At 42.1% G+C, this 18,024-nt stretch overlaps 1 protein-coding gene across 1 annotated transcript in view; it reads left to right on the plus strand.

Moving 5' to 3' along the window:
* The first annotated feature begins 9,695 nt into the window (after positions 1–9,695).
* LOC128710217 (dystonin) overlaps positions 9,696–18,024 on the plus strand; it is a 103,934-nt gene continuing 95,605 nt past the window's right edge. The window contains exons 1-3 of the mRNA XM_053805262.1: positions 9,696–9,775; positions 10,163–10,200; positions 16,606–16,667. Of these exons, the coding sequence (XP_053661237.1) occupies positions 9,696–9,775; positions 10,163–10,200; positions 16,606–16,667 (180 nt within the window). The remainder of the gene's footprint in view (positions 9,776–10,162; positions 10,201–16,605; positions 16,668–18,024) is intronic.

Raw genomic sequence — 18,024 nt, forward strand, 5'->3', positions numbered from 1 at the left:
TAGAGCTGAAACGAAAAACTAACTCAATCAAAAGACTTAAGCGATGAACCCTTGTTGTTGCATTAGAAAGGGGTTCGTCGCTTGATGTTTTTTTTTCTTCCACCTTTTAATCACATATTGTATTTTGGAACCATCTGTTGTTTTGCCTACAGTTTACCCACATGCATAATGAAAATATCAATCCCCGTATAGGACGGTAGACTATATAAAACCGAAACCATTGAACTGATTTGAATAAATTTTGATAACCATATCAAGGGAGTGGTCGTCCACGAAATGGGAGAATGGCATATAAATATGCCAAAATCGTCGCCTTCGCATCAGAGCATTTATTGGAACCGGCTAGAATGGGTTTTGTTTGTGTCTTTTTCTCTTCACTGTTTTATTATCTCCCTCAATAGTAGCGTTCTGAAACAAGTTTTTTTTTGTTGGTGGTTCCAACCGGGAAGGAGATAAAGTGGTTCGCTCAGAATGTTGCACCAGCTGTTTGAAAATTTGTGTGTGCATATATTAACCTTTTGTCTGGTGTTAAACTACTACTGTCCGGATTAAAGCCGAAGGGTAGAATCAGGTTTGCCATGTGAGTGCGGAGGATTTTCTGTCGTCTGTTTGCATGTGCTGGCGATGATCTACTGTTGAATCATTTCGCAACACATTAACATGTAAGAAAAAGATAGAAAGAGAGAAGGAGAGAGAGGGAGAGAGCAAAAAGATGCGTTGAAGAATAAACTTACCAAACAAGACTGGATGTTAATAGCTGTCGTTAAAATTCTTCACCGAAAATGGAGGAACTTGGAGCTATTTAGACGTATGGCGCTTCCTTATTGTACTTTGCAGTAACAGTGTCTGATACTGCCGATATTCTGCTGAAACCGAAACCTAATAATTTATGCCAAGAAGTACGGCAATATATCATCTGCTGTGGTGTTGTGGTGTACCTTGCACCGTTGAATTATTTACAATTGCAGCGCATCCCGATTTGGATTGGTCGTCGCTGCGAAGTTAATAACTGGTTGCAACTTTCGCTCCGATTGTGGCGGTTTCGGCATATCGGTTTTCCATCCGCAGCACAAGTAAACCGTGTAACTATTGCACACAGCATCAATATTCGCGGAGGACTGGGCCTCCTACGCGCGCACAAGTGATCGTTGGTGTAGACCGAGGTCCCCGTACACAACGAAATCACTTACAGTTATGGAGACTCGCGGGCGAAGTCCGTCCCGACGGTTGCCAAATGAAACCGAAACAAAACTCGCATCCCAATTGGCGCTGTGGATTGAGAGGCGCCAGCCACACGTACCGATTGTCCGGAAACGATCCCCGGAGGGCGGGTATTCTGGCAGTAGCGAAGCTTCCATGCGGGAAAAACTCCTACGCGCATCATTTCGAGTTGAAAGTTGCATTGTGAACAAGTCACCGAATTAGCCTCGACCTGGATACAGATGGGTTTGTTTTGTCTTTCCATCTCGTGTTGTGACCAAGCTCGAGCTCCAGAAGGACACTTTCGTCGAAAGAGATTTATCCTGCACCGAAAGTGAACGATTGGTAAGAAGCATTGTGGAGGTGATCTACTACGGTGACAGAATGCTTCCGAAAGGAGGCTTGACTATATCTCGGTCCAGACAACAACGGATGCTGCAGCTTCTTGTTAGCGGTGCTCGAATCGAAGACAATGCACAAACAAATGCAATCCGACCGGGGCGTGATCCATCATCCGATTGACAGCGGCGGCCGATGTCGCTCTGCACCGGAGAGGTCATTCCTGATGGCATTCGTGTGGAATATATGCCGCTGGGAACTTCAGACATTGATGGGCGGCAGCTTACCTGAAGGGGGGGTCGTGAAGACCCCATCACAATAGCTTCTCGGCGAGATGCATCACTTCTTATCGTGGTGCGTGGAGCAGCGCGATGTCTTGCCCAACCCTCCGAGAGGAAACTTCGACCGCCGTAAAGAGCGGCCAAGTGAGCGTAGGTGTTGGCACATTCAATTGCACGTACCGGGGTGAAAGTGGCTCGATTTTCATTGTTTAGCCACCGTGAAAGACATTCCGCGGTGGAGAGCCTCGCTATAGCTACACGTGTGTTCGGCTTAACTGTTGGGGCCTTCTTTTATCAAGATGCTTTCGGAAAGTACCCCCCCGGACGACGCTGTGGATGCAACTAACGTGCAGCCCACAGGTACTTTGGCACACGTACTCGTAAACAGTTGTTTTTTGTTTTTGCTATCTACGGACGGAATTTGGTGCGTCTTTGGTGCGGAGACAGCTTACGGACGTACGTGTAAGTACATCGCGTGCAGCGGTGGTGTTTAATCTATTTCAATCACCGGCACCATCCGAGAAGAAACCGGAGTGTTAAAACAAATATCCCATTTAAATGCGACCGGGCGGAGATCCTCGCGGGGGGAGGAGACGCGTTCGGCGATGGGCTACTGCGCGGACACCGATTACGCAATGCGCGATAGATCCGCGCGGTTCGGGGCAAACTTCGGAGCGTGGCGTGTTATGTGTAGCGCCTTCGCCGTCGCCTTCGTTTTTGGGTGTTTTGCTTTTCGAAACAATCTTTACACGATATGGCAGGAAAAAAGAAGGAAAACAGAGAAAATTGTTTGCAGTTTTTCTTTCCGGCAGTTTTGCTGTTAGTTGATTCTTCGATTGAACATTAAGTGTCTGCGGAGGACGGGTTGTTTTTCAAACGAAGTTCGGTTATTCGGATTGGTGAAAGTCTATGAATTACAATTCTGATTTCAGCTGATGATAAGCTCCACCTTTATATCCTAACACAGGTTTAAGAAATGCGAAGTAATCTTTAATATATTTGATGTCTAATGTCTAATTTTAAGTTGCTGAGTTGAAAATTGAGTGTTGCAAGAATAATTTTGTAAGAATGGCAGGTGAGAATGGGTATAAAAGCTTGCATCTCAATATAATTATAGAATTAGACATTCGTTTTTAATAATTAATTCCAATTCTGAATTATATCACTGTTTAGCATAGATAACTTCGACGACTCTCTGATGTCTTCCAACTTATGTGCGCGTGCCGATGACGTCACGTTTTCATCTTTTGCAGACGTAGTAGAGAAGTGTTCTGGAACAGTAGACCTCACCGTTAGTTGCTTCCAAAAAATTTGTGATAGAATAAGCTACTTCTTTTATTTTATTTATTCAGGTATGCTAACGAATATGCTTATTTCAGTTAGTATTTAAGATTAAATAATATTTTACGTTAATATTTCAACATTTTTTATAATTTGCGCATGTTTATAAAAATTTTTTGCGATCACTTTGTAACTTTAAAGATTTTCTTAAGAATTCGACATCAATTGGGGATCAAACTGAGTGAAAAATTGCATTAAAATATCCAGGCATATTTAGAATTGTTTGTGTAATAGTTTAACTCTGCAACTCTATTGGATACCACCAATAGTGACTTCACTTTTCTCCGTCTTCTCCACGTAAAAGCAAGGAAGAAAACCTGTTCCAAGAAAGCCCTAGCTGTTTTGTTTCCTACAAATGTACGAAAAGAGATCATCATCTGAGCAATGATGATTCTCTCTGCCTTCCGGAGAGTGAGATTTCGGACAGCAATGCACCGCTGTGAGCAAAAATGTGGAATCAGCAGGATAAAGTCGCCCGCGCACTTCCACGCATACATACACGTGCACGAAACGTGCAACAACATAAGACAACAATATGTTTACACGTCAGGTGCGCGTTGGCTGAATGGGGGGGAGAACACAAGAAAACACTGCAAAGAACCTGCGTGAGGTTGTGAGAAATATGAAAAGATATCTTTTCGCCCCGCATCGCGCTGTTCGCGGATGTGTGCGTGCGCGAGGTTATATGTGTGTGTGAGAGGTTTATATGCGCGGGGGCGAATTCTCAGAAGAGAGAGAGAGAGAGGGATAGAGAGCGAAAATAGAGAAACTCCATTCAGCGGTGCGAGAGTGGTTTCGCCGCTTAACATAACGTTCACCTCGCGACGGTTGGAATTTCTCAGTACTTAGCTGAAATTCGTTGCGTACGGTTGCCTTGCCGCTACGCGAAGGCGATTGTAAAGAAGCGTTTCCTCCTTGCAAATACCAGTGTTTGTGTTGTGTGTGTTTTTATCTTCTTCTCAACGTTCGTCGTCTGTGCATCCGTTTTTCAAGTTAGTTAGAAGGTTGAGGTTTTCTTGTGTCTAATTTCCCTGTGCCGTGTGTCATCTTTTGGTTGTGTTTTCCTCCGTATGTGCACAGCGGTGCGTGTATGTGTGTGTGCGTGTTTAATGTTTTTATGAGCGAGAATGTGAGTGTTGTGTGCCCAGTGGTGAAGAGATCTGTTGAAGATCGGGGAAAGATGCGTTAAGGAAAGCTTTCCCAACATGAAGCGGAATTAATTCCAACACAGGCCATTTCTTGTGCGGGATCGTGCGACGAGACGACATCCACATGCAAGCCGAAAGATAAATCTATCAATGAAAAGGAAATGGAATGCCTGTGCGAAGCGGCAAGGTGTTTGAAAGTGCCTGAACGTACTCACCTGTACAATGCAAGAGACAGTTTTGTGGAGTGCTTGGTGGACATGAATTAGTCAAAAGAAGCGTAATTCTATATCGGAGGTTTCTTATTTTGTTTTACTCTCCGTGGTCCGACTGCTTGGCGAGGGTAGAAGAAAAGTAACAGAAATGTGTCTGGCCGGAAGAAAATCGGCCCGGACACAGCAGACCAGCAAAAGACGTTCATATGGCGATCGTTCACGGGCAAGAGTGCGATAGCGGGATGTTGTTTGGTGCGTTTCGTTGGGCAAGTACACCGTTGGGGCTGCCTCTTTTGCGTCCACCGCACTGGTGCACGATTCACGTACGGTTTCGTGCGATAGCGACGCTTTTTGTTGTTGTTGTACGCTGCCTGAATAACGCAGCGTAATGGGAGGCATATAAAAGAAAAGCGAGCGATAGCGATATCCGAGCGAGACGGGTGCTCGCTTCAAGTGCTTTCCGTTTGTTTTTTTCTCCTTCGGACCTCGGTAGTGTTTTGAAATATTCACATGGGAAGGCCCGAAAAAGGGGCTTTAAATTCTGGTTTTTCTCAATCCGCTAGGTCCCTTTAACGGGAGATGGAAGTTTGGGAAAGGCGATGAGAGGCGCTCGGCAAGATGGAGTGGAAAAGAAGCGAACGAGAAAGATGAGAAACAAGCAAACGAAACTGTGTTCTGCTGCATTGATTAATTTACGTCTTGTCACAAATGCCTTTGCATTCTTTGCTTGACGTTTAGTGTTTTATTGTGCTTTTTTTTTTGGAAAAATGTCCGGTATTCTTTTGTGTTTTACAATTCATTGTTAACTTTTATAAAGTTTCGTTCGTCATTTTTTGTAATTATGAAAATAATGAAGATAAGTTTCAATGAAATCTTTACAATCTAAGAACAGATGGTTAAAAAACAAGAAAATGATAAAAAATATAGCTCAAAACGTCAAAAACTAGGAAAAAATAGATACAAAATCAAAAACAATTAGAAAATTAAGAATTAATTAACTATCACAGAAACACAGCAACAGCACAAACCCAGAAATACAAAGAAAAAAGTAAGAAATCATAACAAAACAATCACTCACTTAACGTTCGGCTTTATTGGACCGATTACACAAGCAATCAGACGGAGTATCCCCAAAAAAAATCAAAAACAAATAAAAAAATCGTTTACAACCACCGTTCAAAGCTCCAATAAAACAGCACTAGCTCGTTCTGTGCTGCAATTGGGCTGAATCAAAAGAGACCACCATCACATTGCAGTTATCATCGGCTTTTTGCTGGACCCAGGTTCACTTTCGACGTTGGATAACCTTTTTTTTATCTCCAATCTTTCTCCAAAGTGTGATCCAAAGTGACCCAAAGTGATCGTTTGCTTTTTTCGCTTTTTGGTGGAAATTGTTATGTAACAGTTGTTTCTTCTTTTTACCTTTCAACTACATCGATTGCTGGCGATGGGGGTGGTAATTTTGCGTGAAAAACCATTTACAAACTCCCTTTCGTTTTGCGGGAAATGAAAAGGAGATGACTTCTACACGGGGGGTGGTGGTCCCCCTTACAACCCACCCGTGCCTGGTTGGATGATGAATTATGGATGCATTTTGTGTATGTGTGTGTGAGGGGAGTTGGGGTGATTGGGGGAGTTAGGGGTGTCTTATCTTACCCATTTTCTCACCCGAAACGGTGTGGCGATGACGGTATAATTGCGTTCCGGTCGTTTGGTTTGGAAGGAAAAAGTAATTTGAAGCTTTATTTTGAAGCGGCAAGTATAAATCGTGGTACGTGGAAAATAAGAGTTGCCTTTTTTTTTTGGGAATAATGTTTATTAGTGCTTTCGATTAGAAAGAGAGTTACCGAAAGAAGTGAGCTAGTATTGCGAAATGTAATGATGTAAAGTTGGTTCGGTTCGATAAAGCTTTTTAGCCGCGATCGGTGATTATGATGTTACACTGGTGGTCATCTTTATTGTTCGTTTATCTGGCTTTTCAGACGCGAAATCGTCCAACCAGGTGTGTTGGCTTTGTTGTTCGCAGTTTCGAACATTGGTTTATATGCTCTTGTTTTGGATCGTGTTTCAGGCGATCAGCGAATGTGTGGGCACCACTGAAATTTGAATGTGATAAAAATGTAAATCTAATCGGCAGCCTTCGCCACATTTATTGGCATTTAATTACGAACAGCGCATGAATTTGTGAGCCTGGCGAGGCACGATCAGATCAGATCAGAAGTTGCGGTTTGGAAATTTGGAAGGAATAACAAAGTAGGAAAACGATTAAACTGTTGCATTCCTGGGAACATATTCGAATGCCATTTTCTTCCGACAGAGAGCGAAAGAAAAGAGGCCGAATAACCACAAGCAGTGACAATATTTATTGATGTTTTCTTATCGGTTTTTGCGCTGTGTGGCATTGTTCTGCCATGCGCTGTGCGCCTTCGGTTTTATGGGAACCGTTGAGTTCGTTTAAAGAATCCGGTTCTGTTAAATCCGCACCATGTGATAACTTCTCAGAACGGGGCCCGATTATGCAAATCGAATGTAAAACGATTCCAGACAACGGTCACACTAAATATGAAAGAGAAGTCAGAACGGCTGAAAAATTGGCTAAATCGTGATAATATGGTTTTATGTATATTGCCAAAAGGCGAAATATTTGTTGGCGCTTGGAGAATGTATTGCTGGTATGATTGAACTACCACGGCAGTCACCCGTATCTTGGGTAATGAGTAAAGTGCGCCAGTTTGTCGGCATTAACTAATGAGATCTTTGCCCTGAAGAATTTTGAACTCATTAAAGAAGTACGGCAGTACCCGCTATTACCTTTGGAATATGACCTGGAATTTTCCAGGTAGCTTAGAATTTTATCTCAAACTCCTTTTGCGAGACGGAGTTGTTGATCAGTTGATGTGTAGGGAAGTAAACAAATTATTATAAGATTAGTTTAAACGTTAAGTGATATCTTTGCGACGTATGGCTTAAGTTACCGGGATCGAATACCTTGAGGTTTTGGTTCTTGAGTCCAAGAACCTTGAGTTTTTGAAGATCAGTTAGGGAATTCCCAGGAAGCTGGATTGTTACAGCTATTGGTATTCCTACACAACTAAAGTACCTCACAGATGGAAGAGTTCAAATGATTAACATTGGTGAGTGCTTGCTCATGTACCTTCAGTAGTGATCATCGTGTATTCCTCCAAGAAGAATTGCATATTTAAAGATATAAACTGGAAGCATAAATTAGAAGCTCGTCATACTAAAAGAGCACACATCTACCGGCCGCTAGGTTCCAAGAATTGCTGGAATTGCTTTGCTTTTCGTCAAAAGTGTCTAAGAAACTTCCGCCTGACTAATATTAAGCCTTCCTGCACGGCAGCGTGTACCTGTTGTGTTGGGTGCCCCGCAGATCGCGGGACTTTCCATAAATATAGTTTCGTGTGTTTGCGTTCCAGAATTCTCTCTTTGGCTGTGTATGTGTGGATGCGTGTGTTGAGCGTATCATACCACAACAACAACAACAAAAAGTGGCACTTTTCGAACCGAAGGAATTCTTTCATATTTCTTTCTACCCCTTCGTTTGGGCAGCACCAGTTTTATTGTTTGTGTTGAAGGTTGCCTAGAGTGGGACTCGAGATTTTGCTGCTTTTGCGTGCGATTTCCTGCGGGAAGCCATCGGCTTTTTGTCCCTATCCCTGAGCTTGCGCGAAGCTCAATCTCAGCGATGCCCGCGCGGGAAGGAGTTTTGCATTTGCGGGTGCGTTCTTCCTGCCCGGGCGAAGACGGTTAATGTTTCACCGTGCGATCGCAGCGAAAGTGGTGACCTGGATGGATGGTCGCGGAGGTATTTCTCGGTGGTTTCTATGTTGTCTGCTTCGTTGGTTTCGGAAAACCGGTCTTTGGGTGTCGCGAATGTGGTTAGACTGCGCAGTGTTGGGGTTTCCTGGTCCGCCGGAATGGTATGGCGAATAGTCAAACGGTGCTTCAAACACCTAAGCGAAGGTGTGTTAGGAAACGACTGTTTTGAAGCGGAAGGTTGCTGTTAAAAATGGCACGAATGTAAAGATGTTTTATTAAATAATATTTACTTTCGAACGGGAGAGACGATTCGTATTTTGAAGTCAAGTTTCATGAAGCAATTCATCAAGTGAATATTGTTGGACTCTCTAGAACTATGTGCAAAAGATACAAGAGCGTAAAATTTATATTCAGTTGTGGAAAGTGATCTCAATTCAAAGCTAAATTGATGTTAAAAGGTGTGTGAATTAATAAAGCAAGTGTTTTAATCCTCCTTGTGCAGCAGGCCCCCAGTAAAAACGAAAGCATATCGATCGAAAAAAAAATCACCGGCACAGCAGCATACAATTGTGAGTGAAGCAAAAAAAAACACACAATTTTCTCTGGAAGAAAATTAGCAAGCAGTATGTGTGCAAGTGTGTGAGAAAAGTTATCTAAAGCACGCATGTGTACGAGTGTGTAGTGAGCAGTACACCGTGAGTGAAGGATGAATTCGACATCGAAATAGAAAAGTAAAAATCACTCACACCGTATTCTCAGTGCTTTTGAAGCGCAGTGGAGACGAGTGACGGAAAAGAATTGCCCAACTTTAGATCCCTTCACATCCGAGCTGGGAGTGTTTTTTTTCGGAAGCGACCTATCGAACGACCGAACGCGCGAAACGAGTGCGCGAATGTGTGCTTCTTCCGCTTTTGAGGCAAACCATTCAACGATACGGCGAGTCGCGAGTGAAAAGTGTTTTATATATATTGTGTGTGTGTGCGTTTTTTTTTTTAAATTTTTATACCATTAATTACTCAACTAAAGTGCCATTAACAACAAATCGCAACCGTTTTCAACGTTTTGTTTACTTACACGCCGAGAAAGCGAAGCTTTTTACAGTAATCAACCACAGCATATAAACGTCCGCTTGTTTACATCGTTTAACACCACTACCAGCAAAACGCGTCAAGTAAAAAATATAAAACAAATAAATAGTAATCAACAAATCAGCTTCGATCGATGTAGAGGCAAGAGAATCGCAAAAATAAAAATAAAATCGCAACCCATAACCACAACGAAGTAAAGCGAAGGAAAACGAAACGAAAAGAAGCGAAAATTAACGAAAAAAGAAAAGCAAACACAAAACACTGTACGAAAGTTTGGCTAGCTTGCGTCAAACCGTGTTTGCCATCATGTCGACGCAATCATATTACAAGGACCGGCTCGGGTTCGATCCGCGGGAGGCCCTGTACGACAACAATAATGGCGAGGTGTCGCAACAACACCACACCAGCAGCACGACCAGCATCAACAACAATCACCATCACCAGCAGCAACAGCAGCAGTACCATCAAACGATCACGACCACCACCACACACCGGCACAGCATCGGTGGTAGTGGTGGTGGTGGTACGAGCGGTGGAACAATAGTGGGCAAACATCACCACTACTACAACAATGGTGGCGGTGGTGGTAGCCCGGGGCCGGGCAATGGTAACGTGGCGGTCGGTGGTGCCAGCAGCAGCAGCAGCCCGCACAACGGTAGCCACCATCACCATCACAACAACGGCGAGTACTATCACACGACACCGGCCAAACGTCACCGGCAATCGTTTACGGCGACGTCACCGGCGACCGGATCGTCCCTGAACGTTACCAGCCAGGGCGGCTACGAGGATGCACTGACACAGTTTAAAGGTACTGAATTGATGACGATATGGGAACATTTTGTTTGGGATATTATAGGTATGTCTTGGCGGTGGGGTCTCGTACCAACGTCGGTAAGCCTGTCTCTCTGTGTGCCGTGTGTCGTGTTTTCAATGTTGCGAAGGATATTGTTGTGCGTGTGTGGTCATATGCAAGGCTCGATGCATGCGATTTCCTGTTTGACAGCGACCAAGATGGTGTCCTGTTTTAGTGTCGCTACAGCTGTTCCGAGAGTCGAGAGAGACGAGAACTTCCTGCTCGAAATTAACAAAGACATGGCCCGCTTAAGGTTCCTCAATATTGCTAACTTCTCGCTGCTCTAAGGTTCCTCAATATTGCTAACTTCTCGCTGTGTTTCTGCATCCGGTTTTTAAATTGCGTTTTGTTTGGTCTGATTTCTCTATTTGTTTTATGTCCTTGATCCCGAAACAAACACCTTTACTAACTTGATGATTTTTGGTAAACATTTTGACAAACCGTGAGATAAAAAGAGCCGTAGTTTGGCAAACAACCGCTAGGGAAGTTGACGGTCACGCAAAGTCAATAGAAACTTTGACATCCTGTTTGTTAAGGCATTAATTGTGGAAGGAGACAGCTCAGGCATTCTTTACCCTGAAAGATTGTATTTATTACACTTTTACAGCTTTCATTTGTATATTTTCCTTTTTTCAATATTATATCTATGCACTTTTGATCTTTGTATTCATTTTTATGCATTTTTTTTTTGTACATGTATTGTAAAAGTTTCCTTTCTTGTTTTCATTTCGTTTGTTAATCAAAGTTTTTTACTATTTATCTATTTTATTTTTGTTTATTTATTTTGCCACTTGTGTTTTTTAATGTTTTTGATTGTTGAGCTTCTGTTTTTGCCTGTTAAATTATGCTTTCTTTCTTTAATTTATGTTCAATTACATTTTATAGCGTACCATCCTTTGTTCAAGTCTGTGTTATAGATTAGTTTTCATATTTTGAACGTTATTTCAAGCGTTTTAAAATTTTTAAAATTACTTTCTGCTTAGATCCAAGCTATTTGACCCAAATTTAAATACGGTCAACTTGCTACCGTATCCAAGGTGTGTTTGTTATCTCGCTTATGAACAAGAGTTGTTCATTTCGATAATGGAACACTGTCTGATTTATCGCCTCCAGTGCATTCCGTAAGGGTATGCCATTTTTTTCCTTCTTATTGTCCCTTCTTTGTCGTCTACGAAAAAGCTACTTTGTGTGAATGTGTGAAGAGCGGTGTCTTAAATTACGATTCGTGCCATTCGATGCCGATTGTGCTGCGGCATATGCAACCGTGAGTCACGTTCCCCTCGATAATGCTGTGTACAATCGGTGTGTTGGTACATGCTTCTAGTTAGTGAAGCAAAGAAAGGATTGGTCACCGGATGAAACGGACTACTCACCGAATCTGCTAATAGGTTGTCGAAGTCTTCCGATGACCATCCCGAGCTTAATTGCATTTTGCCATCTTTATTCGCGCACTCGTCGGGTATTTATCGATAAATCACGTGCGTCAGTGCAATTGTGTTCGGCGTTGACGTCACCAAAGCACACGTTTGTTTATCTATCGTCAAGTTAAGCCCGTCATTGTCAGGTGGCGCGTCACCATGATCAGATTTGGGTTTCTTGTGTTGCGCAGAAGAATGGAAACAATATCTATACTCGATGCTTGCTGGGGACAGTGCGCGGTATCGTTTGATGTTGTAATCGCATCTGAAAGCTAGTTGCAAAACTGGTATGAATCTTTCGATATCCCTTATCGTGATGGTACATGATTGATTAGATTACCATGCGCTCTGCTGTTCCTACGCGTGTCTTCGTTAACTGTGCACAACCGAAAGCGTACGCTGCCTTGGTAACGATGGTAATGAGATATAATTGAATTAACAATTTCACTCCAGTAGCGACCGGTTCGGTTTTCGGTGGCGAGCGGTAACGTCACGACGCAGTTCCCAAATTCCCGCCAGTGTCATCAATGAGTAATTCGCTTGCATTGTGGTTCATACGCTAATGGACAGACCCGGCCCCGGATGACATTGACAGCAATTCAAATATTGGTATTTCCGTTTCAACTGGCACAAGCTCGGGCACGATTTCGGCTAGAGGTGTTGAATGTGTTCGCTGGTGGTACAAGTGAACCATCAGCACAATTTCTCACTGGTCAAAAGCAACCCATAGCTAAGGAAACGTTTGTTTTGGGAGCGGTAATATAATGTACTTCACTTAAAGCATGTTGGTGGATTGGACTATTTTATTGCTGTGATAAGCGTGTTGGTTGTTTAGTAGCATCACCTTCACTCCCATCGTCTACCAGCAAGTGCAAAATGATTGATTAGGTTTGGGAAAGGAAACATTACTATTAATACATGTTCCGGTTGCGCTAAGAACCGATCAATCGTTCGCCAATCAGACATCAAAACCGTCCAAAACATGTAAAGAAATTACTGGACTGAACGGCAGAACAGAGATATGATTGCGAGTATTAAACGTTGTCGTTGTTAAAGATCGAAGACGCCCGAGGAGAGGTGAGTAAGAAATTGGGACAGTAAACACCGCCGAGCTGGTTTAGCTCGTTCACATCACGCCTTTTTTATCATCGCATCGACACACGTGTGCGTTCGTTGCCCATGCGACTCACGCACGATGCCCTTTGATCGATCGATCGCATTTTTGACATCCAAGACTTGTAATTTCGAGGGGGTTGATAGCTTTTTCCTGGAACTCCTCGTACCTGTGCGGAGAGTTTTTTTTTGTGGTGGAGTGTTGCCTAAAATATTGTCACTTGTCAATTGGTAGATTTGTTCTCGCTGTCTCATGCATTCGTGACCGTGATCGGTCCGTCGCCGGCGGAATGTTAAGCAAGGTTGTTGTTTGAGTGCTAAAAATAGTGGCTAATGGCGCCCAAAAGTCGTTTTATTTTTGAATTTTTCGGGTTTTTTCCTTACGGGTAAAGAGAAATTTTAATTCTGGTCACATCTTCGGTATGGAAATTATTCGATGATATCATGAACAAATTGAAGGAATAGACTGGAATTATTATTTTGTTCCTGTTTAACTATGTACTGTAAAGAATTAGGTGGCCGTAGAAGCAATCCACCAAAAAATAAAACGCTTTACGATGTATGAATGAACCACGAAACGTGTCTACTAAGCAACAACTCCACTGCCATTTGGACGATGACGATGACTGACTGTGGACGGGATCATCTGTCTTCAACGGCTTTTGCTGTTCCGGCTATTCGCATGCTGTGTTGCTGTGGTACGTTCCGTTGGCCATTCATCTTCCGCCACTACGATCTCCCGATGTGCGTGTGTGTTTGTTGCCGCTGTGGTAAGGAGCAGCACAATCTCCGTCACCCTTTTCGCGCAGCCACCCACAGATGGATGAGTCGGTCTTTTGATGGATTCCGGAACCGGTTTCCATGCTGCCAGCGGGTGAAGCCCTCTCGGAGGACGTGGTGGTAATTGAATTTGTGCGAAAGAAAGGAAGAAATCAGCAACTCATTTCTTGGATTGTTCCGTTCCGTTGATTTATCTTTCCCGTGATGGTTGTTTCCGAGATAGTGCTGACATCAAGGTAGGATTTGATTATTAGCCCTAGAGACTAGTGCGAGCTGCAGGGTTTTCGCTTGTGGGACATGCGATCACACGCGAATATGACTTCCATGCTGCTATGGTCGATAAAACAGGCTCGCTTTGAAGGGGTTCTTTCTCTTTTTGACTTCATTGACAACGATCGGGACTCCGTTATCGTGCGATCTAGGTGAATGTTTTATTTTTAAGAGTAGATTGCTATCTTTCCGATAATGGAGAAAAATTGTTGAGGATAGCTTAGAAACTTTCACTTGGAACATGTATGATCAGGACCAGATAATTGATTATCATTCACAATTATTTTCGAATATTCAAGGGTTTTGAGTTAAAATTAAAACTTAATATAATTGGTATTTTTTTAAAAGCTTTAAACTCATTTGACACTCTTCATATGTGAAATTTTAAGATATTTCAAGAAAACCTCCATTATGAACTCCATTATTGGTTGTAACCACTAGCTATTAGTTTTAGTGTTTTTTATAGCACATTTGTTTCTTTAAAACTAAACACATAGCTCTTGCATGAACCATATTGATAGCCTCTTTGCATATCATTCGATATCAGCCTTCATTATAATCAGCATTAGAGTGTAAACAAGTTGATAGCAAGTTGACGAGATGACGGAGACGTTTTTTTTTCCAGTGTGTTCCCGCCTAACATTAAAAGGGCTCGTGTCGCATGTTTATAATGTTTCCGTTCCGCGAGGTGTCGTGAGGCGGTTCGCCTTTCATCCAGTCGTTGACAATCAACCTCAAGGCAACCGGCATGTTAAAAAGGGTCTGTATGTTGGGCCCCGAAATGTCGAGAGAGGCTCGGTGCCTAGGGGGCCGCGGTCCGTTTTTAGGTTACTAGCTAAATTACCTGTTGGGACCCCCTGTGTGTCTATGCGCGCGTTGAAGAAAAATGAAAATAAAACACATTCGGTCGGTGATAACGTCTTGCGTATGAAAGGGATCGACAGCATTCGATGAGTGTGACTGCAGGAAACTTATGCTAATGAGTGTCAAACATGTCGCGTACATGTGGCACGACACGCAGGTGAGGGGGACACTCTCTAGGTGATACCCAAACTTTGCGGTGCTCACGCATTCCCTGATCCTTCTTGTCTTAAAAAAACCGTACGCTTAAGTGACAATGGAGGAAGTAAACAAATTTGTCCGCTTTATCATCGTATCGGCACAGCTGGCAAGAAACGAAGCGGTCGGGGCAGGGGATTGAAGCCGGCACGATGGGGGAACGGTGGGCAACACCTTGCCGTGGGTTTTTTTTTGTCACTTTTTCTAGACCTTGAAAAAGTGGTTGCGATACCTTTTGTGTAGACGCTTTGGCGTTCGTTTGTGATACCTCACGTCATTACTATCTCCTTGCCGTCGCATCGCGAAGCGACATCGTAGCTCATTATAAAGCACCATAAAGGTACGGTTTCGATGCTGTTATGCTGGTGAATTCCATTACAGCTACTCACCATCAATAGCCCTTTCTTAAGGGCGTTAGAAGATGTGTGTCAAGCAGGGGGAAAAAAACAGAAAATAAATAGCCAACAGAAGTTGTATTGAATTTAATAAGCAAATTTGTGCCGACTGTGCGAGGGAGAGTCGTGTTATAATAATAATTGCATTAATTTAACTGTCAAAACATGTTTTGTTGTTGTGTGTATGACGGTAGATGACGATCGAGTGGTAATTCAAGGGCATTGTAAGAATAGTATTTGAATGAAGCTTCTTTATAATGTAACTTCAAGAAGTAAACGGTGTCATTAAACGTGAACGTGAGTAATTTGTACAGCATATACAAAGATTTCTGTATTCTTGAAGATAATTCGATCCAGAAACAGAAAAATAAACGTCATTTCAATCATTTGACAGCTGTCAAATTTGACATTGTATGTCACGGTTGTTATTATTCTCTGCACTTATTTCATTTTATTTTAAGTTGTATGAAATTGTTATATTTTTCATTAATACAATTTAAAGTCAGTTTAATAATAAACAACTAAACTTATTTAATTTATCATGGGAATTTTGTGGAATTTAGTAATTTTGCTAGATGTAATTTTTGTCTGCCCGATTTTCTGTGACCGGAAATGTGACCGTACCACCTCATCCTGTGCCCGGTAGTCAACTACCTATTTCCTGGCGAAAGTGTGCAGTAGTATATCTTACGTCGATGCGTAATAAAACGGTCAACGAGCAACAAATGTTTCCATCGCAGTCGCAGTTATAATTTCCTTGTTCAATCAATTTAAAAGACACTGGCTAAAAGCGGTGATTAAGATGTTCCATTACGATTGCTGCTGGGACAGGGAAGCAGAAAGCAAAACGCGAATTCGAACGAAGCTTTTTTGCGCGTGCCTACCAGTGTTATTATAAGATCTCTAACGAAAAAAAAAAAAACACCTAACAAGCCTCCGCCCCATGAAAAGCGAAATGTGTGCGGTTTTGCGATCGTTTTATCAACATAAATCTGCCTAATAAACGTTTTCTTGTACGTTCGTTCAGCATGCCGCTCGTTGATTAAAATCGCAATTTATCATAATTAGATAAATGTACTAATATTTCTCTCTCATCTTCCTTTCTCCTGCATCTGAACGTTTTGTGCCCACCCATGCGTCACCGTTTGATGGAATTTTGAACCGACAAAAAATGATAATAATGGGAATCGAATGGAAACGAAACGGTTGATCTGTGCGGATCTTCTTCTCCCGGGTGGCGCCTACGAAACGTGGATCAACTCCAACTGTCTCCCGACGGTGCTGCTGCTGCCGCATCGCATCAACGTCAACGAACTCGCGCACAGATGAGCGAGATGCCATACAGAAGAAAACTTTCACAAAGTGGGTCAACAAACATCTGAAAAAGGTAAGACACGGACATGGCCAATTACGTTGTTTTCGTAACGATCGAAAGACGACGATGATGATGATGATGATCGGCATCATAATGATGCTGTCGAATGAGACGGTGATCATTTCTATACTCTCATGACCGTTGTTACACACGGTCCACCTACACACGAGTACAAAACACACATACAAAGGAGGGAGACCCGCAACCCGTTGCGCATGAACAGTTCGCCTTTCACTCTCATTTCTTTTTGAATTCGCAACATTGGTTTACGTGTTTTTTTTTCCTCCCACCCGCGGAACTCGATTTTTGAACTCGATGTCGCAGTTTTATGATTTTGTTTAGCTGTTAGAGATTTTGCTTTTTGTTTGGTAAGTTTGGCCTTTTGTAGCATGTTTATAACATCGCTACAAATCATGTTATTTAAGATGAAAAGATGAAGAGCTCTTTTTTAATTTGTTGTTTCTTAATATGAGAGAAACTCACAATGTTCGTTGCTTGTTTGCACAATGAAGTCTTTTGATCGAATTTGAAAATATTTTATTTTCTTTTTTAAAAAAACATGTGTTAGTATTACTTGCAATCAAACAACAAAACAATCAGCATTATGTTTTGTTTAAATAAAAAAAAAAAAAGATAGGAAATTTAATTCTGATCATTGATTTAAATGAATAACCGATTTGAAGAGTTAGAATGATTATTTGTGTCTTAAACTACACTCTTTACAATTTCAATAATTTGAAATAAGCGCCGGGAGGGGGGAGGCGGCTGTGGTTTTCATCCCACTATTTGACTCGTGAGTTACCTCTTGTGCGAGTCAACTCGCGATTTGAATCGTGAGTTGAAGGTCGCCGTGAAGGATTCTTGTGGGAGTTAACTTGCGATTTAAATCGGCAGTTGAAGGTACGGGAGTTGAAGTGTCCGTGAAAAGTTAAATTTTAATTATTTTCAGGGATTAAATTCTTTGTGAGGGAGATAAATTACAAAGAGTTATAAATACTCTTCTTGGAGATTTACTTCACTCCTTAGAAAGATTTTAATCATTCATTCATTCTGAATCGTTGTGCACATCACTACTTTAAAGTAATTATAAAGTACACCGATAAATGTGTTTTTATAATTCAGAGATCCATTCGCATCTCTCATTCATAAATCGGCCATAAGAAACTTAAATCTTAATTGTCGTATTGCTATGTGTTTTAATCTTAACTGCCGCACTTTTGTGAAGTTGGGCTTAGAGAAGCTATTTGTTAATTTTGGTTTTCATTCTTCAAGGGACATTGACCGACATTCATGAGGCTATCAGAAATGTAGGCTTGTTCATACCGTATTTGGAACAACCCAACCATTGGAGCAATTAAACGAACCCCCT

The sequence above is a fragment of the Anopheles marshallii genome, chromosome 2 (assembly GCF_943734725.1).
Source record: "Anopheles marshallii chromosome 2, idAnoMarsDA_429_01, whole genome shotgun sequence".
NCBI classification, from domain to species: Eukaryota; Metazoa; Arthropoda; class Insecta; order Diptera; family Culicidae; genus Anopheles; species Anopheles marshallii.